Source organism: Crocodylus siamensis, chromosome 15 (assembly GCF_052110815.1).
Source record: "Crocodylus siamensis isolate JL-2025a chromosome 15, ASM5211081v1, whole genome shotgun sequence".
In the NCBI taxonomy this organism is placed as follows: domain Eukaryota; kingdom Metazoa; phylum Chordata; order Crocodylia; family Crocodylidae; genus Crocodylus; species Crocodylus siamensis.
The window spans coordinates 1,403,755-1,430,389 of NC_143409.1; the positions used below are offsets into that span (position 1 = coordinate 1,403,755).

Consider the following 26,635-nt stretch of genomic DNA (forward strand, 5'->3'; position numbering starts at 1 on the left):
TAAAAATTTGAACTGAATTCCAGGGACTGCAGTGCCTTGTATCAGAGTTGTGCAGTGGTCTGCGCACGTCAAAAACTACTACTTCATAGCACCTTGCAGCACACACCAAAACTCATTCAGAAAGATGGCAAGCTGACCTCTCATTTTGTCAGCAAAGACGACAACCACAGCAAACTCCTGAATGGTCTCCTTCTCGGAATGACGGGAGAGAATCCTTACTGTCACTTAAATATAGGGGCTAGTTTCCCTTTGACTGGGCTGAAGAAGAAAACTAGCAGAGGGCGCGCTTGATTTTGGTTAAATTCTGTAACTACGTTAGGTGAGGCCTCATCCAGTTATTAATGTCATCTTGTCCTGGAATGGTATATGTGGTGGTTGTGCCATGAGGGACTGGATCTCTGGTGTTCCTCTGGCTAAGGCTCTAGCCACCAAGAAGACTCTCTTTGCGGATAGGGTGGACAATAAACAGTTCAAAGGAAGGCCCTAGTAGCACTGTCAATGCTGTGCTGATGTCCCATGAACATGGGGTATTTCTGATGAAAAGCCAAAAGTGAGATATTTGAGGAACCTAGCCACCATGGACTGTGCAAAGACTTTTGTGACCATTTGGGAGGATGCTAGCAAGCAGAATTTGCTGCCAAATGAATGCTTTTTACATTAATGGAGAATCCTGAGTGCTTTGGGGCTACCACGCAACTTAAGGTAACTTCTTTGGAAGTCTCTAATGACAGTGGATGCTTCTGCATTGGTCACAAAGAAAATCTCTTTCATTTTCTGAATAAATCAACCTCATGCTGTCCTTCTGATTAGAACCCAGAATGTATGTTAATATGACTACTAGACAGCCATGTTCAGGCTGTGAGATGTAACAAAGTTTGGGGTTGGGATTTGACCTGCACTTTGTGTGATCACATTGGCTTGAGGTAGAGCTGTGATCAGGGGCCAAGTTGAGGGAGTCACTGGATTTAAGCACAAAATCTGCTTTGACTGTGTTGGGGCTGTCATTAGCATTGGGACTCCGTTGCATCTAAATGTTCTCAGATGAGAGTCCTGATGTCCAGGGAATGAGAGAGACAAGTCCGATTCTAGTCTGAAACCTCCTTGGTACAGAACATCTGGTCTCTCTTGTTCTGATACGTGGCAAGCAGATCTGTGCCTGGGAGTGGAATCGAGCCCCTTGATCAATTACTTGCAATTCCAAACATTGTCTGCTGCCAAAGGTTTTTGTATGGTCATCGATATGAAGCTCTGGCTAATTCACAAGATCCAGAGATGGATTGCTGTGTGCTGGAGGAGTGATCACTGATGAGCATACTCCTTCCACATTGCTTTGTAGATGTTGTAATTGCTCTAGTTTGTCTTAGAACCTGGACTCTGGTTCCTAGGAATATGGGTAGGGGTGCTGTGCATGTGGAGACAGAAGGCGCACGCTCTGTGTTGCAGGGTCTTCCCCACCGTAGCTCAAATGGAGAGTAAAATATAGCTGTTTGAACTGTGGGTGAAGATGGTAAGCTAAAGGAACAACATGTCCGAGGGGTGTTCAGAAGGCTTCTCACCTAAAAGGGAGCACCATTTGTGCTCTTTTGCTTTCCACCATACTTTCCCTTGACATTGGTGCATTTAATCTAGTGCAGCTGCAACATGGTTGTAGAAGCCATTGTCCTACATGTCCAGAAACTTCTGGTCTTCTGTGATCACACCTCATTGTTATCAGTACTGAAACTCTTCAACAAAGGTCTTCCTTCAACTTGGGGAACAGAGGCAGGTCTAAAGGAATCAAACCAAATCTGGTGACCAGGCCGGGTAGAAGCAGTGCAAAGCCTCATTTGGTCACTGCAGCCTGGGATGTGTAGAACGATCCACTGTCCTGGAGAAGCAGCGCTCCTCCACTCAAAATCTTGACAGCTCTTGTTCTGATGGATTGTCACAAGACGGTTCACTAGCATGTTCTCCTGTTGGTGGTCTTGCCTGTTGACAGGTAGTCGATCATAATCGTTACTTCGCTCTCGTAAAAATACGGTGGCCATAAGCCTATCATCTGATGCCATCTTTTTAAAATTTCTTGGGAGGTGGAGACTGTATGCACTTCTATTGCATGTTGTGCTGTTTCTTGGAAACAAAGTTATGAGCCAATACTTCATCTAGAGTCACAGTTCTGGAAATGCATCTTGTATGCTAGTGGGTAGCCACATCTAGGAGCTATGTTTTCAGTACCTGTAAGTCATACACCCGTTCATGAAATAGTGCCAAGACAACCTTGGTAGCCTGTCTGAGCCTGTTTCTGATTAGTTGCTTGAAGGCTTAAGTAGTGTATTTGCCATATTTTCTAAGTTGTTTTTTTTAAACTTTAATTTAGAATCAAATTAACAGTGTAGTCAAAGCAACACCAGGATCAGTCTCTTTCCTTCTCAAGTTAGTGTTAGCAGGATCCATCCCATCACCCTGAAAACAGTGCTCTTTTCCTCCCTTATTACAAAAGACTGCATCAGGGAAGACTTGGTGTTTGTTGCTGATCCTTTAGTGGGTGAATGAGATTTTCCTGACAAGGCCTGAGGTCTGGAGTTTCTGGTACACTCCAGGTGTACTGGGGTGCTGGCTGCAGTTTAGGGGCTTTCTTCTCAAGTAGTTCAGACAATGTGCTTATGAACCTCTCACAAAGAAGAGTTGCAAGAGGGATTCCTTCTCCTTGTCTTTTTTTTGAAAAAAGAGCACATTATACTGTTTTATATATTTCCCTGAGGCAGAAGAGGCCCTTCAAGTGTCTGTCATTTATAAGAACCACCACCTTGCAAGAAAAACAAGATTTTTAAAACCTTGAATTTTATCCCTAGCAAGTCTAGGTGGGCCAGAGAGCCATAGTAATGCCATGTAGAAAATGTTTTTATTGTGCCAGTGGGTTTAAGAACGGTAACAAAATGAAGAACTGTAACATGAACTTCAAGTAAAAACTAGCTAAAGAGAAAGCTGTTTCAGTGCACAAAAATATAGGTCAGTCATGGGTTTCATCTCATGGTCACCAACAGAAAGAAGGAACTGAAAAGTAGTGTAGGAAGCAAGGAACTGAAAGGGTGCCCTGCCCTGTAGCTGAGGACATAAAGAGCACCAGGAGGTAGACAAGGTGCAGGCACAGCCTGAGGGGATGCTCCTGTTTAAAAGAATTTCCTCTTGAACGCTGGGGCACCTCTGCAGAAGGTCATTCTGACACTAGTGTGTTTGTAAGAGTACTTAGTAGGGGTGTGCAAAGGGGGTCCTATTTGCTTTGGATTCGGCCCAAATCAGGGACAGTGATTCTATTAGTTTATTTGGATTGCTGTCCCTGATTCAATTTGCCCGAATCCGAATCTTCAGATTCGATGCTGATTCAATTTGGACATACATGCAGCTTTATAAGTTTTTTTGTTTTTTGTTTTTTTTGTTTTTTTCTACATACCTTGAAGTACCAGAAAAAACTTTTAAAGCTGTGTGTATGTCCGATGGTGGGGTGCATGAAGTGTCCCATAGGACTGCGGGGGGCCCTTCCACATGCTCAGCGGTGAACCTGGAAGTAGTTCCAGTCCACTTCCGGGTCTGCCAGGGAGCCTGCTGGGTTCTCTGATTCGATTCAGAGATTCAGCCACCGTATCGGGCTGAATCTCCAACGAATCAAATTGGGAACTGAAGCTTCACACAACCCTAGTACTTAGTTACTTTGTTTTTATATCTGATTGTAATCAAGTCCTTCAGGAGCAGGTGATATATCATATACATATAATTAGCTCTTGGGACTTCTGCATTCAAATCATATTACACATATTAACATAACTAAATCTCAGCCTTTCAGGGCACAGAGCAAAGAGATTTTGAATAAGGTAAAATCTCAAGGAAATGCTTTTAATTTTTTAATTAACATGATTATGACTACAAGCTTAGAGAGATGAAGCCTGTGCCTAAATCAAGCAAATGCATGATTTCTGTAACATATTTCTGTAACAGATTTTAAAGCTTTCATACTGGTGTATGTCAGCAGTAGCTCTGACACCACTCTAAATGGTTCCTGCTGTTTTCTCTCTAATCTCTTCACTGCTTATTCTTCAATGATAAACTGCTAAACTGTCCTTTATTTAGGACTGCTTTGTGTGCAGACAGCACTAGCATAGTGGGGCTTTGATCTTGTTCCTGTCCTCTAGATTTCTTGAGATCTGACTAAGTAACTGTACGTACACAGGTGCATGACGCAATTCCCACGTCTCATCCAGAACTGTAGTGTCAGACACAATATACGTACACTGAGGTTTTTAACAATATACTACAAATCTATCATTATAAAATATGGGCAAATATTATGTCCATATTTTCAACTGTTGAAGACCTTGGTGCATGATATCAATGCAATTCACTTTTAATGTTTCATATAGCAAAGATTTAAAATGCCTTTTTATCCATATTTCATTTTCTTGGTTCTTCTTAACTTCATTACTTACCTGTTAAGCTACACTTGGACCGCTGACTTGTTTTGAAACACTAGAACAGTGTTTCAACCAGGGTGCTGCAGCACCAGAGGTGCCCAGAGATCCTCTCAAGAGTACCATGGGGGTGCCATGCAGTGTTAGCATTGTTAGGCATGCAAACATGATTCAGATAAACACAGGGATTTCAAATAGGAATCCACAATGTTAAAAACATTCTGACCTATTTGGGGCTTTCTGGGTTCTTCCCTGTAGAAAATGTGTTATTTTTCTACATAAAAAACAAGTTAAACCAAGAGTTGGCATTTTCCAAGGGGTGCCTTGAGTCTGAAAAGGTTGCGAGCCACTGTACTAGAAATTCGTCCAGTCACTTGATCTTCTTCTTTCATGTTTTAAGGTGAACATCACGTAATAAAGTGTACTTTTATTATTATTTATTTATTTATTTATTTTTACAAAGTCTGAAAGGATTGGCATTTTTTGGCAGAAGTTTCAACAGTTTGACTGACACCTGTCCACATTCTCACCCTGTTAGCTCTTCAGAGATCTTATTATTGTGATGGGTTGCAACTTGTAGCTGAAGTACATACCAGTCTACCCACAGCATAGGGGTCTTAAAATGTCCTACGCTGTGTTTCAGATATGCCCTTGAACAATATAGGTGCAAAGCTGAGAATACAATGAAGCAATGAAAAATCCCAGAACCTACCATTTTATTACATCTGTAATATTTTAATATTCCTTCGGTGGTCGTAGATTCTCTCCCACGGAGGGATATCTTATTCAGAAGCGCAGGAAGAGGATGCCTCTGACATGACATTGTTACAGGTGTATACCACAACCAGCTGTGTCGGCAGTGGCTACAGTCAGTCTTCAAGGATTATTGCTCTTCATTGTAGCATAGTGGATTTAATTATTCTTCATCCGTAACACATATTCGTCTGTTCTTGTCTTCGTTACCAAGTGTAGCAGTTTCACGGCTGCCTGACAGCTCATTCTGTTTCTTACTGCTTTTTAACCTAAATCCCTGTACCACAGCTTAAACAAACTTCCTACTCGTTCTGTTACCATTGGCTGCCTAAAATGGGTCAGTTCTGTGCAAAATGAGACTTCATCCCTGTTTGTAGACTGACCACGTTCAGTTTTTTCCTCATAGTTCTTAAGTTCTTAGTTTATAAAACTTAATAATAATTTAGTTTCATTAGTACCAATTAAAAAGCATAACTACTCCATTTTTTGGGCACATGACTCAAATCGCTTTTTGTGCAAAAATTTAAATTTTACTTGTTAGACTCAGGTATGGAAATGAATCTTTTGAACATGGGCTACATTTGATCAGTTCAGACAGCACATTATGCAATATTTTCTCACATACAACGTGCCCCAGAATGTAATACACACTTTGCTCTTGAAAGGCAGAACGAAGAAGAGATCATTCCTTGTAATGAATGACTGAGTAGCAGCAGCTAAGAAGCAGTCTGCTCATTGTTCTGCTCCCAGTTGTGAGCTGCATGCAGATTTGACTTGACTTCTGCCTATAACTACCAGGAACTGCTCTTACCGTATTTCTCACATATAATGCACTCCGCAATTTCCAGCAGCTGTTTTTGGGGGACAAGTGTATGTTGTATATGAGAAAATATGGTATGTTTGAGTGGATTTGCAGTTGTAACTTTAACCACGGTTTGCCTTCTCTAATTCTTATACGCTACTATGAAAATAACATAGGATGAACCAGTTCATCCTAAGAAGTTTTTGATTGTAGCCTCAGTCTGTCTTGTCTTACTGCTGAAATTGTATTCTCCTATTCTTTTATTCTGCTGTTGTTTCTTATATATTAGTCACTTGATATCTCCCGATTTTTCTTTTTAGCCTGTCTTCAGTTTAAACTAAAAGACCGTATTCTGTTTTTCAGTTAGTTGCAGTTCCTCTAGGTTCACTTCATATATATGCAGATTGTATTAGCATACTGCTACCTGTTTTTGGAGAAATTGATAAATATATTGCATTGTGTTAGGCTCAGACCTCCAGACGCTCCATGAAACACTTTCTTGCTCATTGACCCTATAGCTTTAATCTTTGCTCATATACTTTTTATTACTATGTATCCATTTTGAAGTTCTAGCTAATTCACATTTTTCTAATACTGTACTGCATTGTGTGGAACTGTTTCTGATTAGTTACTTGAAGGCATACATACTGTATTTGCCATATTTTATAAGCTTTTTAATCATAATAGGGAAGGTTATATAGAATCAAATTAACAGTGTCGTTCAACACAAATCATTCCAAAGACATCAAACTGATCTTTTTTTGTTAGATGGGGCCACAAAGAAGTATAGTACACTCAAGAGAAGAGCTGATTCCTATAAAATATTTATACTGCAATACCACAAGTAGAAGACTGCCAGTCTTGCTTCTAAGAAGAACGTTTTGAATTTTTGCCAATCCGATACCAAAAATCATGAAAAATCTAGTTCAGAAATCTTTATTGTGAATAACTTCTACACTTAAAGGAAAACATGAATAATGTTTTTAGAATAACATATATGAAGCCTTTTCTCAGCTGTTTTCTTCAAAGAATTTAGCTCATAGTAAACAGACACCATTAGATCAGACTGACACACACTACTTATGGCTAACAAATCTCAAAAATCCTTTTAAATAGCCAAGTTGATTTCCTCCCCCCCCCCCCCAAAAGTATTTAATAAAACATTGATTTTCTACAACTGCCATGGCTACAAGGACTGAAGATTTGAACCTGCAGGTCTCCTTTCATTTAGAATCCATTCTTTCTTTTCTTTCCTCTTTGCTTCTGACTTAATCCTTTGCCTACTTCACAGGCCGATTCTTTGATGAGAATGAATCCCCTGTTGATCCGCAGCATGGCTCTAAACTGGCGGATTATAATGGGGATGATGGTAACGTGGGTGAGTATGAGGCAGACAAGCAGGCTGAACTGGCTTACAATGAGGAAGAGGATGGTGATGGTGGAGAAGAAGACGTCCAAGGTGAGCTTGGGCCTTATCTCCATCCAATTTAAAGTGAAATTCACACTGAATTTACTTGTTGAATTTGTGTGCAGCCTCACTAATGTTAGCTTTCAAAATTGCCTTAACATGAAATAAATGTTCTTTTGGTCATCTCTCAATTCTGTTTATGCTTGTCATTGCAAAACCAACATGAGTATCGTTTTCCATGCAGAATCTTTAGAATTAAACGTACAAGTCTTTGAAACAGTCTGCTTTGTTATGCTCGTAAACTGAAGATGATTGAAATTTCACAAATAGTATTGTCTGAGCCTCTAATTACCAGGGATCCCAAGACCTAGCTCATTGGAACATAAACCTGCTTCTGGCATTCATCATGCAATTTTCAAATATATAAACATATGATCTGAACCTAATCTTTGTACAAGTAGTCACACCTATCTTAGAGTGCTCTGCGATTGTGATAAAATTAGCAGCACTTACCACTATGAATTGTACAAAATACTTTTTGCATAATACACAGATTCAACAAACCTTCAGTTTTCCTATTTACTAAACTGCAGAACTTGGGTAACTTGGTGAGGGTCTAATATTTCTACACGCATGCCTCTTGTCTTCTGTTCTGCATGCATTTTAGTGTGTTTATTGATGATAATCCATTGCTGGTCATCCAGTACAGTGTCCACGTTCATATGGTGGTTTGGGCATGTGTTGTGGAAGGCTTGCACATTTGTATGGTAAAACTGTTGAGAAGTTCCACGTGTGCTCTTCCTGACCATCTTACTGTACTTGGATATTCTTTTTCCTTGAAAAAAAATCCTAAATAACAATGTGTGAACAACAAGAAACAGACTTTTGTGAAGCACTTTTTCTAAGTATAGTTAAATAAAAAAACTAGGTAAGATTAGAACCCACTGACTTCCTTCCATAGGCAAGGATTTAAACATGCAGTATAAATTCTCTATGGTTGGGTTAGTATGGGGAAATGAATGACCACATGAGAGGAAGTACAGAAGTGTAGATCTGAACTTTAGGAAGTGAATGAACTTCCTGACAAATAGTCTGCTGGGCTTTTAGCAGAGCAGCAGTGACTAGTAAAGTTCTGACCTCTCTTGCTATCCGCTTTCTTCTGAAAGGGAGGGAATTTCTTCAGTTTTCATTTGTCTGGTTTTCTGGGTATCATAGTGGGTGCGTCTACACAAAAAACCCATGCTATTTAGTTAGTGTGCATTAAAATAGGCTAATGCACATTAAGCATCACTTAAAACCCCTGGGATCCTATACATGTGGAGGGAGGCTGCTCCAACATGCTAGAATTCCAGCACGTCGGAGCAGACTTGATTAATCGAGTTTGCTGGAGCATGGTAATTACCGCGCTCCATCAGACTCCAGAGTCACATGTATCAGCGTTCCTGCACTGAAAAATGGCAGCGGGGCACTTTAAACTTATGCTCATTCAACAAGCCGCCATTTTTCAGCATGGGGAGGCTGTTACATGCGACACTCTGGGTGCTTTTAATTAGTATGGCTCTCAGAGCTGTGCTAATTAAAGTGCCCTCCCTCCCCCAGCCCGCACATGTAGAAATGCCCCGTGCTCTTCAGTTAATGCGCATTGAGGATAGACTACTGCACATTTTTCTACTAGTTCACAATAGAAGTACTATACTTAATATGCATTAACTGAAGTGTGCTAATGCACATGTAGACATGCCTAGTTCCTTCCTTGGCTTGTCTAAGTCTATTCCAATCATATAGTTGGTCCAGTAAAAGGTACCACCCAAAAAAATCCTTCTTGCATATTTTGTGGAGCAGCATGACTACAAAATCACTACCTATCTGCCTGCCTATCAAAACTAATTGATCATTATAGCAGGTTGTATATGACAGAGCCAGTTATGGGTTTAAGTAATAAGAATAATTATCATTTGTGATGTAAACTATTATAAATCAACATATTTCACTATTTTGTACACTGATTCCTGAGGTTTCTTGTTTTATAGGAAAACCAGGTGGAAAATTCAAACTTGAGAGGAACAGAGAGATTAGTAAATTAGTTGTTCAAAATGCCTTGGATTGTAAATTGTTATAATTTATTTGTGCTGAATATTTATTTGGGTCTACTAGTAGCAAAGAGATCTGAATTTAAAATGGATTTGTAAAGGGCTTTTGCACTTACAAACATGATACCTGCTGGTCAGTAATTGGAGAGATTTTACTTTTGACTTAGTAAAGTTTAGTGTGATATGTGAGCAGCTTATGAGTAGCAGATATGAGCACTATGGGACTGACACAGAAATGAGGGTGCTGGAATTGAAGTGTAAAAGAGAGGCAAATAGGTACAATCTACTTTCCCCTCGCTTGCTAATTATTTGTTGCCTCATTTTGATGTAAAAGCCAAATGGCTGGGAAGAGGTAGCATACTCTTTAGAGCTTCTCCTGAACTGTCATGTTAGTGTATCTGTATTTTTGGTGAAAAAAGTCCTTGTTTGAATATTTGTCAAGAAAATGTACAAATCTCTGACTGAAGTAAAAATTTTTTTCAAAAAAATGCATGGCTTTGGATTAGAGCAGAAAGTGCAAACGAACTAAGTTGTGCTTTTTTTTTTCCTTCCTTTTAGCAGTGTTTTTAAGTACAATGTTTGCAAATTTGATGTTCACATAAAAGGTAACCCCAGGAATGCACTCGTGAATGGTAGTAACACACTTAAAGTATCATAGATTCATAGATGCTAGGGTCGGAAGGGACCTCAATAGATCATCGAATCCGACCCCCTGCATAAGCAGGAAAGAGTGCTGGGCCTACATTACCCCAGCTAGATACACATCTAACCTTCGCTTGAAGACCCCCAGGGTAGGGGAGAGCACCACCTCCTTTGGGAGCCCGTTCCAGACCTTGGCCGCTCGAACTGTGAAGAAGTTCCTCCTAATATCCAATCTAAATCTGCTCTCTTCTAGCTTGTGGCCATTATTTCTTGTAACCCCCAGGGGCGCCTTGGTGAATAAATACTCACCAATTCCCTTCTGTGCCCCCCTGATGAACTTATAGGCAGCCACCAGGTCGCCTCTCAACCTTCTCTTGCGGAGGCTGAAAAGGTCCAGTTTCTCTAGTCTCTCCTCATAGGGCTTGGCCTGCAGGCCCTTAACCATACGAGTGGCCCTTCTCTGGACCCTCTCCAGGTTATCCGCATCCTTCGTGAAGTGCGGCGCCCAGAATTGCACGCAGTACTCCAGCTGCGGTCTGACCAGCGCCCGATAGAGGGGAAGTATCACCTCCTTGGACCTATTTGTCATGCATCTGCTGATGCACGATAAAGTGCCATTGGCTTTTCTGATGGTTTCGTCACACTGCCGACTCATGTTCATCTTGGAGTCCACTAGGACTCCAAGATCCCTTTCCACCTCCGTGCCACCCAGCAGGTCATTTCCTAGGCTGTAGGTGTGCTGGACATTTTTCCTCCCTAGATGCAGCACGTTGCATTTCTCCTTGTTGAACTGCATTCTGTTGTTTTCTGCCCACTTGTCTAACCTGTCCAGGTCTGCTTGCAGCTGCTCCCTGCCCTCCGGCGTGTCCACTTCGCCCCATAGCTTAGTGTCATCTGCAAACTTGGACAGAGTACATTTCACCCCCTCGTCCAAGTCGCTGATGAAGACATTAAAGAGTATCGGTCCAAGGACCGAGCCCTGCGGGACCCCGCTGCCCACACCCCTCCAGGTCGAAACCGACCCATCCACCACGACTCTCTGGGTGCGACCCTCCAGCCAATTCTCCACCCACCGGACTGTGCAGTCATCCAAGTCACAGCCCCTTAACTTGTCCACCAGTATGGGGTGGGATACCGTATCAAAGGCCTTCCTGAAGTCCAAGTATATGACATCCACCCCTCCTCCTGCGTCGAGGCGTTTTGTAACCTGGTCATAAAAAGAGACTAGATTGGTCAGGCACGATCTGCCTGCCACGAACCCGTGCTGGTTTCCCCTCAGCATAACTTGCCCTGCCGGGCTCTCACAAATGTGAGCCTTGATAATTTTTTCAAAGACTTTGCCAAGGATGGAGGTGAGACTAACTGGCCTATAGTTGCCTGGGTCCTCCTTCCTCCCCTTCTTGAAAATGGGAACCACATTGGCCCTTTTCCAGTCCTCCGGGACTTGACCCGTGCGCCACGAGCGTTCAAATATTCCCGCCAGTGGCTCTGCAATGATGTCGGCCAGTGCCTTCAGTACCCTCGGATGGAGCTCCTCCGGGCCTGCCGACTTAAAGGCATCCAGTTCTTCCAAGTGACCCTGCACCACCTCAGGGTCCACGCATGGGAGTCTGGTGCCTTGCTGCTGCCTCCCTACACTCCCAGTGAGAGACTTGTCCTGCCTCTCGCTTAGGAACACTGAGGCGAAGAACTCGTTGAGGAGTTCAGCCTTGTCCCCTCTGTCCGTCACCAATTGTTTCTGCCCATTTAGCAGGGGTCCTATTCCTCCCTGGGCCTTCCTTTTACTCCCTATATATCTAAAAAACAATTTCTTATTGTCTTTTACTTGGGTTGCCATCCTCAGCTCCATGGTAGCTTTGGCCTGTCTAACTGCCTCCCTACAAGCATGAGCAGAAGAGGTATATTCCTCTTTGGTGATCTCTCCCTGTTTCCACTTTTTATGTGCTCCCCTTTTGGCCCTTAGTCTGCCCTGGATTTCTCTGGTCAGGCATCATTCTTGCCTCTCATATTACAGTCTGTAGCTTAATTGAAGTATCTTAAAACTATGGCAACCTGGTCCAGAAGCATATCCTGTGATTTTGATTGAAACCCAGTATGAACTTAGTATGTTTGAAATCTCACTTTCAATTAAGATGTTAGCCCCAAAATCCTTTCTGTCTACCTATGGTGAGAGGGTGGAGAAAAGAAGTTGTTATAGTGTTCAAGTTGTAACAGTTATTTGATAGTTGCCTGGTTGACTACTTTCAGTATAAAAATAAGGCTTTCCAATGCCTAAACCATGAAAGATTGTATGAATCAATTCTCTTTTTCTTGCCCATGTACTATATATCAAGTACCTATCAAGTAAATTTAGCCTCTGTGAAGTGTGGTTTGGTTTCTGAAGTCCTTGCTTTTATTGCAGTATGTAATATTGGGCTGAGTCTTATCATCAGTAGGAAGCCTATTACAAGGATTTGATACTAACCTTCAAAAAATTACTTTCCAGCCCGCAAATAAGTGTGTTAACAGGGTAGGTATGAGTATACATGTAAAATGTCTGAAGATTTAGAAGTATTAACTTCCTCTACATTGCTTTCCTTCCATTCCTGACAACACACACCTTTACTGAGCTGCAAAGAACGGTGCTACAAACTTCAAAACACGGCAGCAGCAAATTCTGGAACTTCATCTTGAGATTACAAGGCTCAAGACCCCCAGGAAGGAAAGGGCAGGGAGGGAGACCAGACAGAATAGAAGTGAGACAGGACAGCAAGGGGAGAAGCCTTTGACCCTCCGTGCACCTCCGTACATGGCAGTTCCCAGCTGCATTTTTGACACTTCCACCTTCTGTTACCCCTGCACTGGGGATACGTAAGCCTGCACTTAGTGAGCATATACACACCAGCCGGGCAGGTTATCCACTATGGGTATGGGTACCCGAGTGTAAGCCCTGAAGAAAAACCATACTGGGAATGGAGTGGGTTTCTTCAGTTAATTAAGAAATAGCTAATGAGGTAAGAAACAAAGCATGCGAGTTAGGGAAGGAAGAGTAGAGTGGTTTAAAGAGAGACCCCTTCCTGTGTCCCCATGGTGGGCGATGAGGTTGCACGGCTGTTGGACTAACTGATGCGACGTCCTGCCACTTCTTAGCATCGGGGTTGGGCAGTGGTTCTGAGCTGCTTGCCAGAAAATCTCCTTTGGAGCTCATTCTGCAAAGGAAAAGTGTTTTTCTCTACATCTAGGTCATAATCTGTTTTAAAATATTAATTTCATCACCCCAACATCTCGTTGGTTAAGACATTTATTGTGTGAGAGCCTTTCTAGACTTCATTTAACTTCTCAGTAGAAAGGAGGTAGCTTTCAATAATTTATTTTAGACCTCATATTGATGTTGAATATGAGCACAAAATGAAGATTAGACTGAATTATTTAAAAAACTGTTAAGTTTAAACACTAATATTTTTGTGAGGGTTTGTTAATAAAGACTTCATAAATCATATTCTTTTATAATTTTGATAAGACACAGGAATGGTAATATCTGAAATGAAGTATCGAGTGAAGATCCCACCTCTGCACTGTAACAAAGAAATCAGAAGATTCTTAGAGAAATGCATTGGATGTAGAGAAGAATGAGTTTGGCTCATTCACAATTTCTAGAATTTACCAGAAAAACCTAGTAACTTTGCTGCACAAGCCTCTCAAAATATGTGGTCTTGTATGGAATATTTTTGTAACACATTTCTAGAGGAGAGGGAAAAGTAAAGAAGTTCCAAGAATGCCTTTCTGGAAAGTGGTTGGTTTAATAGGGCAGTGTAACAGGTGCAAAAGGATGTTCCCCTGTGACAAGAAGTAAAATAAATAGTCCTATACTCTGGTGATTTAAACACATCTCTGAAGTTAAGCTGTAAGTGATCGAGTGGTATTCAGGTTTAGAAGATCTCAGTTGCTTCACCAGAAACAGACAGAAGATGCAGGCAGCTAAAACTGTACCTGTGTGCCCATGGTGTCATCTTTGCATTTTTCCCATGTGCTCCTTTCTTGTAAACAGACAGGAGAATGAAGTGTCGATGCAGGTATCACGAAAGCTCCATCCTGGTAAACTAAATCATTTTAAGCAGTGATCACTCCGTTGTATATTAATGTTGGTGTGCATATTTCAATTGCAGATGATGAGGAGAGAGAACTTCAAATGGAGCTTGCGGATTATGGAAAGCCACGCTTTCAGTGATGCACTTTGAATGCTGAATTTTAACTTCATCTAAGGAAAGAGAAGAACTGAAGTGCTGTAAAACTGAACTCTTTTTTGCTTCAGTGTTTCTTAACTTACAAGAAGCTGGTAATAAACAGTGGTGATAGATTACTTAAAATAAGTATACTTGATATTAGTGAAGTAATGGAAGGAGAAATAGAATTCTGTATATACATGTACATAGTTGTACTATTGCAAATTGTATTATCTAAACCACATTCTGTTAAAAAGTGAGCCAGTTAAACTTAAGACTGTTCCTTACCTGTAATCTTTGCATTTAAAACCACAAATTCAGACTGAATTGTTTCTGCAAATTAGGGAAACTTTGTAAACTGGGGAATTTGTACAGTTTGTATCTTACATATGTAATGAATCCATTATGGAAACAGTTGTACAGCTGAAGGACTCCTTTTCTACAGTAATACCTGTATGAGCAAAAATACCTTCTCTGTTTGTTCATGAGTGCTGTGTTTTGTATTTTGCAGGTAAGCTTTCAGTTGAGGTTGAGAATTGAATGAAAACATGTAAAAAATACTTGGTGTTATACCTTCCTTAATGTAACTAAGGAAAGATACGAGTGACAGTGAAACATTATATTAATTCTGAAATGTCAGAACAATTCAATTCTAGTACGCGGTGACCAAAGCTCATATTCAGAGCTGGAAGTCAGTGCTATTAGAAGAGTAATAATTTGATATGTTCTGGAAGAGGTCTAGGTAGCTGATTTCACGAAGTAAATTAAAAACTGAATCAGTATTTTAAAACTTGTAACAGAGCAGTGGGAAACTTATTTGCCTACACTTTAAAGGGTGCAAGTGTTTCTTCAGTTAGAAGTAAAGAGAAGTATGCAGCAGCTTTGTTACAGAGACCACATTACAGAGAACTTAAGCAGAGTACAGCCTTTGCAGTCGCTGAATATAATGTATGAACCCTCCAATTCATGAACATCTGATGTCTCAGTTCCTTGCGTTACTTTACAGTTGAATATTTTGATATAGATCTCTGCAAACATTTGGCATGTTCCACATTATTGCTTAGAAGAGTTTGTAAGTTAGATACTTGTTTTATTCTAGGTTTAAGACACTTTCTGAATTTTACAGAAATAGTTCTGTTCATGTGCAGTAAGTGGAAATCTAAGGTTAATAACCCTACCTGCTTCTCAAAAGGGCTACTGTGAATAGAATTTATAGGGCCTATGACAGGGCTGATTGTACTTTACTATCTCTGTACTCAGGTTCAAATTTAAAACTACATTATTACACTTAGTCCATTGCAGTCATTCAGTAAGCCTTTTTAATAAATTTGAAAGGCGATACCAATTTTGACTAGAAAGATCTTCCAGTAAACAACTCTTAAACATACAGTTTCTCTGTGAAATGAAAAATGAGAAGATTCTGCTTATGCACCTTTAAGTGGTCTGTTTTGTTTTTTAAGACTTGAACTTTGTATACATAAACCAGGACCATTTATGACACCGTTTTAAAAAAAAACAAACCTTTGCATGATGTGACCAAATGTAGTTTAACTAGAAAATAAAATGCTGATCCTGCTCAGAATGAGATGACATATTAACAGTGGGGTGGACAAAATGCAGCCCAGGGGCTGGATGCGGCCTGCGGGACCCCTAAAAATTTTAGAAAATTAATATCAATTTGCCCTGGGCTGCCTGTCATGTAGCCCTCAACGGCTTGCCCAAACTCAGTAAGCGGCCCTCTGCCCAAAATAATTGCCGCCCCTGTATTAACACCACAAAGTAATATACAACAATTTCAAAATTATAAAATTTAGAAATTTTCAGTAGATAATACCGTATTTGTGCAGTACAAAGTTTTATTTCAAACTTAAGAAACTTTTAAAATGCAATTTCACCCCGAATTAGATGTTAACTTGAAGTTTGTCCTACTGAAACCAACACTTAATGGGTTCTAATAAAATTGTTTTAAGATCTGTTTGTTGTTGCTGGCTCTGTTTTGGGTCCTCTCGTTTGTTTTTTTTACTTTAGGCAAACCATATGTTTATTTGAGGTAATTCTTTTTACCTTGACTTCAGTATATTTTTTTTTTCTGGGTTAAATTAAGGTTTGTTGTTTTTTGTTTTTTTGTTTTTTTTTAAATCAAGAATCAGTAACAATCAAGAACAATGCTGAAGTGCTGTGAAAACTGCTTTGTGTGAGCCAACTATTATGGTTGTATTTTTGGGATCAGGCCACAAGATACATTTTCACTTGTGAAAGATGGACCACTGCAGGACTTGGCTCGCTTCTGGGTTGGCTGTAAAGGGAAATTACTGCGTTTAAGTGCTAAGTCCCAGAGAGAAGTACGCACATGTTTCTTATAGGCTGTAGAAAGAGTAATTCAGGTGGTAAACAAATTGGTCGTTCTGCAGTAGCTATGAGAATAATCCAGGTGTATTTGTTATAGCCTGGTCTCAAAAATATCAATTCAGAATAACTTTACCAACAAATCTGTTACTTCTGTGGTGGAAAAGTTCTGTATTTATTTTACTTACTATGTGTAGATCGTGCTTAACTGTCATTATATACTGTAATGCTTTCCAAAATATTTTTTTTACAGGTGCATTTGACTCCTGGGTTTCAGACCTTGTGGACTTTATTGTAGGCTGCCTTGAGCCTTCTTCAGATATGGTGGCATATAAATCCAAACAAACAGGTTTTGTGGTACATGTGGTTCCATGCGAATCAAGAACGTTGTCACCACAACGATCTCCTAACCAGCATATGGGCATCTTGGGTTCTTTGCCTGTTTCATGGTTTCTTAAAACTATTGTTTATGTAAGTTTAGATTTTAAAAAATGCTTTAATTTTTTTTTTCTTCAAAAGCAGAACATTCTGCTACGCACTGATACCATTTTGCTATGTGCCACTGTCACTTCTGTTGTAATGTCCCAATATCCTCTTTGGAATAAATCTCTTAATAGGTGTGTTATCATTCTGAGTAGCCTCTGTCTATCATTTTTAGACCATGCTAAAATCACTGAAGTGGATAATTCAGATTGTACTGTTGGTGTCCTTATAATTCAGTGATAATGCTCTTGCTATGAATTGTATGACAGTTATAAGCATTATCAAACTCTGCTTATTGCATAACATTTTCCTCATGGTTTTTGTGTGCAACATCTGCTTTTCTTGTCTTATATTTAGAATGTAAATTCAGGGTCCCCGTTAGACTTTAGTCACTGGAGTAGTCACCAAGTACTGTGCACGTCTTAACACTCACCAGTATGTACATAGCTAAGATCAACTTTATTAAGCAGAAGAAACCAACATGCCTTTATTCATTCTGCTTGGAAAGGAATGTAGTGGCATAAGTGTGTTTGGACTGGTGGACTAGCCAGTGGGACTCACTCCTACCAGTAATTCAGTTCTTCCTTCAAACAAGAACCTCTGTTAAGAAGTAAATTTGGATTCTAATGACAGCATGGTAGATTTAGATTCCAGCGACAATGTAATAGATAATTTCTGGGATTATTTTATACTTACCTGTAAAATCCTTAGAATTGAAAATTAAAAACATGATTCTCAATGGTCTTCCAACTGTTGGGGAAGAGTCCAGAAAAAATAGTGCTTCAGTATTGTTTCATTGATTTTTTTTTTGTTTTGTTTTGTTTTGTTTTGTTTTTTACATGGAAGACAATTAAGCTTCTTGAAGTCTTTGGCAGGAGGGAAGCGCTATAATGATAATGTACATTCAGGAAATGCAACCCGTCTTCCAGTTTGAAAATACTTAGTAGCTTTGTAGCAAACTTTATGTGCACAAACGGTAGTCTTATTTTTAGACCCTAGGGGCGGCACACCTTCTGGGCCCCCTTTAGACTCCAGGGGAGGTGCAACTATGCCAAGGGTTAGTGAGGAACTAGTTAAGGAACATCTGGAAGGACTGGATGTATTCAAATCAGCTGGTCCAGACGATCTCCACCCTAGAGTACTGAGGGAATTCGCAGAGGTCACTGCGGGACCCCTGGCACAGCTGTACGAGCACTCGTGGTGCTTTGGTGTGGTGCCAGAGGCCTGGAAGAGGGCCAGTGATTTGGACGAGGGGGCAAATAGCACCCTGTTCAAATTTGCTGATGACACTAAGATGGGAGATGTGGGCATGCTAGAAGGGAGGAATAGGCTGCAATCGGACCTAGGTTACAGGGGAGGGCGGATGGGATTCAACACAGACAAGTGCAAGGTGCTGCACCTGGGGAGGAACAACTGGCACCATACCTACAAGCTGGGGAACTCCCTTCTCGTCAGTGCAGAGGCAGAAAAGGATCTTGGAGTCGTCATTGATGCCAAGATGAACATGGGCCAGCAGTGTGGGGATGCAGTCAGGAAGGCCAACCGCACCTTGTCACGCATCCGTAGATGCATCTCAGGCAGGTCCAGGGAGGTGACCCTCCCCCTCTGTGCGGCACTGGTCGGGTCACAGCTGAAGTATTGCGTCCAGTTCTGGGCGCCGCGCTTCAGGAGGGATGTGGACAGCATGGAGAGGGTCCAGAGGAGGCCACTCACATGATCTGGGGGCAGCAGGGCAGGCCCTACGAGGAGAGGCGACGGGACCTGAACCTGTTCAGCCTCCACAAGAGAAGGCTGAGGGGGATCTAGTGGCCTGTTACAAACTAGTCAGAGGGGATCAGCAGGCACTGGGGGAGTCCCTGTTCCCCCGAGCACTACCAGGAGTGACCAGGAATAACGGTCACAAACTGGCAGAGGGTAGATTTAGGCTAAATATCAGGAGGCGCTGCTTCACGGTCGGCAGCTAGGAGCTGGAACCAACTTCCAAGAGAAGTGGTGCTGGCTTCTACCCTGGGGGTCTTTAAGAGGAAGCTGGATGTACACCTTGCTGGGGTTGTTTGATCCCAGTACTCTTTCCTGCCATGGCAGGGGGTCGGACTTGAAGATCTATAAGGTCCCTTCCGACCCTACTTCTATGATTCTATGAAAACAAAGCACACAAAGGATGTCCCTGTTGTGTTTTCTCTTTCATGGAAATAAAATAATAAAATGGTTGAACTACTCCAGATCTGTGTATTTGGATGATTGTCTCAGCTAGAATACTGTTCATTTAATCCTTGTTTTAAAGCCCGTTCTATATAAACAACATAATCAATTGGATGATGTTTTAACAAGAAAGTAGTAATCTCTCAAACAAGCAGCAGACAGGGCCAACTGCCCATCCTTTACCAAGCATTTCTAAACATAGGTTTCTCATGTGCAGAACATTCATAAAAGCCACATTCTTCCTTTTAAGCTTGCATTACCTTGGCTGTGTCTACACTGTGAAAAATATTAACTGTGCCAAAAAATGACTATTTACTTCGTCTATATTACAACCCAAGCTACTGGTAGAAGTACAGTTTATTTGATAATATCTGTTATTGGATCAACTGCATAGCTGACAGAGATACAGCCTAAGCTAAACACCATTTAGAACAATTACTTTTGTTTAACTCCATTTTGTTAATGAACTAGATCACTAAGCTATTGGTAACACTGGTACTCAAAATAATTTACAAATGTTCCTACTGAAATTTGTATTAAGGCTTCATTTACCCTGGATTTTTCCCCCATTAGGGAAGAAAGTTTCAGTTAGAAACCATTTTAATACATTTTGGCCAGCCAGAATTTAATGAGACTAGTGTTTAAAGTAAAGCTTAAACTATATCCATCTTTAAATTCATATTTGGGCTCCGTTGTTAATTAGTTAAAACATTGTAAACATTGTTTTAGTTGAAAACATTTTAACTGAAATTTAAACACAGTTCTCCTAAACTGGACAGAAAGCCTTCAAAGGACAGCAGTATATTCATTGCCCCTTTAGTTGCTCCTTCCCTTATATAGATTGCAATAGTTTTAAATCGCACAGTTCCTATCTGGTGAGATAAAAGGGACAAAAAGTATGAAGTATTTTTACTTTATTTTTAGGTCAGTAATTTCAACTACTTTTAATTTTTTTCCATAAGGTCTTCTGAATTTTTTCCTCTCTCTCTGCACTTACTCATTACAAACAATAAAGGAAAACAAGATGCAAGAACCATTTTTTTCCTAGTCTAAATATCTCTATTATAAATGTGTTTTTTATTGACTGTAGTTGCCTCTACATAAATGAACAAACAATATTATGTCCCTCTAGCCTGGACATGTCCCTGGCCCCAATCTTGTAATAAAAAAACAACCTAGCTGAAGGCAAAAGTAAATGAACTGCACAAGCTTTACTCTTCTCCCTGAAGCTCAGCAATTTGAGACTCTGTGGGTGCGTCTACATGAGACAATAACTGCAGTAGCGCAGTAACACTGCGCAGTAGCATGCCAGGCAAAACCTGTGCAAATACGCTACTGCGCAGTTAACATCACTAAAAAGTTGTGCACCAGTGCTACTGCGTGGTAGTGCCAGTTACTACGCCTTGATTCAGTAATTGGTTATGCAAGTCCTAAACCTAAAGTGCAGTAACTATGGCGCATTAATGGCCGTGTAGACACACCCTATTAGACTGCTAGGGAGGGTGGGTGGCAGCTGAAAGAGCTGTATGCTGAAAAAGCCCCTTCACCAAAACCAGAAATTCACATCCACTGTACAGGGAAGAGAGAGCATTTCAACAGCGGTGGCAGTATGCATCAAGAACAGGTCTCTCCGAGCGAGGACCAAATGATAGAAGTTTGTAAACCTCAATATGAACACAGGACACTGCACCGAGAATAGGAACACCGGGCAGTTCACTTCAGCTCATCTCACAGTAAATTCTGTGCGCGCCTGTGTCCCAATTGCTAGGGGTGCGCTGACAAAAATTTTCTTGGCCAATACTGATAGCTGATTATTAACCAAGCATATTGGCCGATGCTGATCTGATAACCAATTTACTGCGGTTAAATTGGTGGGGTGGGGCAGGGAGCAGGACGAAGCCATAGGTGGCTCTAGGTGGTGCAGGGGGGAGGAAGGAGGAGCAGCTCCCTACTACTGTGTGCACTCTTTGGGGGAGGCATGAGGGGCATGTATCCCCCCAAACACATTTTTGCATGGGGTGGATGTAGGCTGGTTGCTGCAGGCTTGGGGCTCTCTACCCTGCTGTCTTTCCCTTGGGAGCCCCACGCCCCATGCCTGGTTGCATTGGAGGCAGTGGGTTGTGCCTCCTGCTGCTGGGTTGGGAGGGGGCACAAGGCTAGCATAGGGCTCTCAGGGCAAAGGCAGCAGGGTGGAGAGCCCAGAGCCCACAGTGAGCAGCCTGCATCCACTCTTGCCTTGCTCGACTGCTCCACTTAAAAGTGTCCCTGTGCTTAAGAATGATGGCAGAAGCGCTTGAGCCAAATAAAGCTCATTAGCTGCAGGCTTGCGGGGGCTTGGCAGTGGAAGACACAACTTGCCTCCCCCACTGCTGCTGGGCAGGGAGGGGACGTGGCTGGTGTGGGGCTCCTGAGGGAAAGGCAGCAGAGCAAAGAGCCCCGAGCCCACAGCAAACAACCCACATCCACTCAACACACATCTGTGGGGGGGGACATGCTCCCCCATGCCTCCCCTGGCGGGGGTGCACAGCAGTGGGGAGCTGTGCACTGCCTGGATGAGCTACCTGTGGCTCTGTCCTGCTCCCTGCCCCAGCCCCAGGTCCCATGCACCACCCTGGCTGGGCAGCACCCCTGGCCTCAGCCCCTACCCCACTCCCTCCCTCACCGTGGGTACCTCAATCTGCACCCCGCCATGCCCCTTCCCTCCCCTCCATAAACTTACCTGCAGGAACCACTCTCCATGCTGCCCAGCTGTGTTGCTCGCCATGTGCATACATGCAGCTGTGCACAAGTACATGACGTTCCCTGTGTCCTGCTCCCAGGAGTTCCAAGCAGGACCCCTTGCAGGCTAAAATGCTGCCTGCCTGCAAGGGGAAACCCACTGTTGCCCAAGGGAACCCAGGCATCCAGAGGCCCTGGCCCCAAGGGGGAGAGGGAATCCAGGTGTCCAGGGCCCTGGCTGGAAGGCATAATTATTGCTAAACATTATTGGCTACAGCACCCAAAAAAAGCCATTAGCCAATAATGTATATTTCCTTTTATCAGGACTGATCTGATAGGCAACAGATATATTGGTGTACCTCTACTAATTGCTCAATAAGTATTAATGTATATGGACAGTAAGACCTACCATATTTACTCAAATATTAAAAAAAAAGATTTTTTTCCCCAGTCTGCATGAGGAAAAGAGCCCCTTGCCTTATATTCGCATACAAGAAAGCATCCCTCATTAAATAGATTGTCTATCATTAAACTTGCCAGAAGCAGCATGTGTTCAGTAATGGAAACCAACTATGAAATTGATTAAATGCAGCCAACACTTAGCAGGACCATAAAACACATGGCCCATACTGGGCAAACATACTGATTGGAAATGTTTTTTGTATGATCTTGAAAAAAAATGGGCGGTTGCTCCCCTGGAGTGAACGAGCACCAAGCCTGGAAGTTATGCAATAACAGCCCGGGACTTGGAGAGGCCAGAACAAGCTGCAACACCCTCCCCTGGTGCCAAAAATGCTGATGGGAACTGTTTCTGGGTTTTTTTTGTTGGTTTTTCTTTGGAGGGGGGTGTTAATCAAAAAAATAAGGTAGTTGGTCCCCCAGAAGGGAATAAGCACTGGGCCTGGAGGTACTGCAATAACCAGGTCTCCCTGGTGCCAAAATGGGATAGGCTGGTGCAGGCCACGTAAGAGCTAATGCCCATTGTGCTTAATTTTGCTCAGTACTGAGTCTTCCAAGTCATGGTGAACCACTACATTAAAGACATTTTGACTTCCTTTTCACTCCCACACCTAAACAGCACCTTTCTTTCTCATTTCTAATTATTCCTGTTTCCTCACCAGCCTGAAATATCTGGCAAACATCACCAAACATCTCTGCAGCTGAGCAGCTGTTGCCCTCTCTCTCAGCCTATCATGTGATTACTGTGGCCCCATCCTCCATGAGGTGGAACTGGTCCAGGCAGCCCCATGCCTTAACTGAATATACATTTTTAAAGGATCCCAGAACTCATGACAAAAACATCTGGTTCCAGTCCTAAGTGGGGCACCAATTAGTACATGGATCCTTTGTGGGGGGTATCTGGTGTACAAGCACATACTGAATAGTGTTCGGCTATGTGGTCACCATGGCTTGAAATGTTATTGACTTTGTTGAGGCCCAGCCCAATTAACTATATCAACATTTCTCAACCCATGGGTTGTGACCCAAAGCAGGTTGCAAACAAACTTTAAAAATGGATTCTCCTTTAAAGGAAAAAACATGGGAAACTGTGGCTTTTCCCTTGCAGTCTGTCAGAGCCCCAGCCTGCAAGGGACTGCTTAGGGCCCCCCATGCCCCACACACTGGGAGGTGGGGGACTAGGGGCAGTGAGCCAGGACTGGCCATTGATGTTTATAAATGGGTCCTGGTACGAGAGGTAGAGAACCAGTGAACTATCAAAGATAACAAAAATAATAAAAAAACCAGTGAACTATCAAACATAATAAAAAGTCCTTTTTCAAGTATATAGGGAGGATGAAGATGGCACCGGGAAATGTGGGGCCCCTGCAAGATTCTCTGGGCAATCTGGTAGTTGCACCAGAGGAGAAAGCAGACCTCTTTAAACAATTCTTCACCTCCGTTTTCTTGTGCAGGGACCAGGACTCCCCCACCGTGATGCAAGATGGACTTGAGGGGAACGTCTCCAGACCTCGGGTTGGGGAGGACAGGGTTAGAGAGCATCTGGAGGGGCTGGACGTGTTCAAATCAGCGGGTCCAAATGCTCTCCACACCAGGGTGTTGAAGGAGCTAGCAGGGGTTATTGCAGGGCCTTTGGCACGGCTTTATGAGCACTCATGGTGCTCGGGCCAGGTGCCAGATGATTGGAAGATAGCCAATGTGGTCCCCATCTTTAAAAAAGGGAGGAGGGAGGACCCAGGCAACTATAGGCCCACCAGTCTTACCTCAATCCTAGAGAAACTCTTTGAGAAGATCATCAAGCAGCACACGTGCGATGGGCCGGCTTCAGGGATGATGCTCAAGTGCAACCAGCATGGTTTCATTAGGGGCAGGTCATGTCATGTCAGACCAACCTGATTGCCTTTTATGATCAGGTCACAAAAGCATTGGATGCAGCTATAGCCGTGGATGTAGTCTTTCTGGACTTCAGCAAGGCCTTTGACACTGTCTCCCACCCCATCCTCATTAAAAAATTAGGAGACTGTTGCATTGATGCCTATGCAGTCAAATGGACTGCAGATTGGCTCAAGGGTCATACTCAGAGGGTGGTGATGGATGGGTCATATTCGACCTGGGGGGAAGTGGGTAGTGGAGTCCCCCAGGGCTCGGTCCCGGGGCCTGCGCTGTTCAATTTTTCATCAGCAATTTGGACAACGGGGTGAAATGCAACCTGTTTAAATTCGCTGATGATACCAAAATTTGGGGTGAGGTGAGCATGCTAGTAGGGAGGGAAAGATTGCAGCAAGATCTGGATAGGTTACAGGAGTGGGCTAACATTAACAGGATGCGTTTCAATACTGACAAGTGCAGGGTGCTGCACTTAGGCAGTAGAAACCAGCAGCACACTTATAAAATGGGAAACTCCTTTCTTGAGAGCACGGAGGCAGAAAGGGATCTTGGAATCTTGGAGTCATTACTGACTGCAAGATGAACATGGGCCGACAATGCGAGGTCATGGTTGGCAGGGCTAACCGGACCTTGTCGTGCATCCACAGGTGCATCTCAAGCAGGGCCAAAGAGATGATCCTCCCCCTCTACGCAACACTGGTCAGGCCACAGCTGGAGTACTGTGTCCAGGTCTGTGCGCCGCACTTCAGGAGGGATGTGGACAGCATGGAGAGGGTCCAGAGGAGGCCACCCACATGATCTGGGGACAACAGGGCAGACCCTACAATGAGAGACTGCGGGACCTGAACTTGTTCAGCCTTCACAAGAGAAGGCTGAGGGGGGACCTGGTGACCGTCTATAAACTCACTTGGGGGGACCAGAAGGGTTTGGGAGAGACCTTGTTTCCCCTGGCATAACAAGGAATAAAGGCTGTAAGTTGTTGGAGAGGAGGTTTAGATTAGACGTCCATAAGAACTACCCCACAGTTAGGGCGGCTAGGATCTGGAACCAACTTCCAAGGGAAGTGGTGCTGGGTCCTACCCTGGGGGTCTTTAAGAAGAGGCTTGATGCCTACCTGGCTAGAGTCATTTGAGCCGTTTTTCTCCTGCCTGGGCAGGGGGGTTGGACTTGAAGATCTACAAGGCCCCTTCTGATCCTACTTCTATGATTCTATGAATTACATGATAAATCATGCGCCTTTTGGTTTTGGAATAATATCATGGATTTATAGATAGTTAGGGGCTGGAAGGGACCATATAGATCACTGGGTCCAGTTCCCCTGCACTAGGCAGGAAAAGACATCTGGGAATCAAGTGACCCCAGCGAAGTGACTGTCCAGTCTCCTTTTGAAGATTTCCAGGGTAGCTGACTGCACCATCACTGGAGGAAGTTTATTCCAGTCTGGACACCCTGACTGTAAAGGAGTTTTTCCTGGAATTGAGCTTGAAGCAGCCTTCCAGGAGTTTGTATCCATTGCTCCTGGTCTTCCCCAAGGGTGCCCCAGTGAACAGCCCATTCACCGAGCTGTTGATGTTCTCCCTTGATGTAGTGGCAAGCCACTACCAAGTCCCCTCTCAGCCTTCTCTTCTGTAGGCTGAAGAGGCCCGAGTCCCTCAGCCACTCCTCGTATTGCAAGTCCCTGATCACACAGGGGGCTCTTCTGGACCCTCTCGAGTTTTTCCACATCCTTGTGATTTGTACTATGTATAAGTATGTACAAGAATGCTGAATAAAAGTGTGTTTATAGAATACCTGTGCTAATATTTGCAACAATTTGCAAAAAAAAGGTAAAATGCATCAATTTTAAATGATGTAAGTCTATGGGTACCTGTAGGAATTTGCCTATATGCAAATTGCTACAGGTGTGTTTATTTCAGCATCAGTGGGCATGTGCAATTAATTTGAAGCAATAAACTCCAGCACTTACTGCACCAGAGTTTATTGTTCCTCAGTGAGTGGTTTGAACATGCCCAAGAAACCAGAGTACACTGAGCTGGGTCAGAGCAGCCCTGGCTGGCAGAGGGCCTGTGGGGTCAGCCTGTCAGCCCAGGGCTGTTCCAGCCCACCTCAACATGCGGAGGGGTTGGCTGGGGAAAGGGTGCTCCAGTGCAGGGCCAACAGGCAGCCCTCGCACTGAAGCACCCTTTTGCCCCAACCAGCCA

At 42.8% G+C, this 26,635-nt stretch overlaps 1 protein-coding gene across 4 annotated transcripts in view; it reads left to right on the top strand.

Moving 5' to 3' along the window:
* The window catches only part of GOLM2 (golgi membrane protein 2), a 40,782-nt gene extending 23,469 nt beyond the window's left edge, over positions 1 to 17,313 (top strand). For 2 of the 4 annotated variants that reach the window (XM_090028233.1, XM_090028234.1), the window contains exons 9-10: positions 7,289 to 7,456; positions 14,283 to 17,313. In XM_090028233.1, the coding sequence (XP_089884359.1) occupies positions 7,289 to 7,456; positions 14,283 to 14,344 (230 nt within the window). In that variant the 3' untranslated portion in view covers positions 14,345 to 17,313. The remainder of the gene's footprint in view (positions 1 to 7,288; positions 7,457 to 14,282) is intronic. The other 2 variants (XR_016439239.1, XM_090028235.1) reach the window with 2 other exon arrangements.
* The last annotated feature ends 9,322 nt before the right edge of the window (positions 17,314 to 26,635 follow it).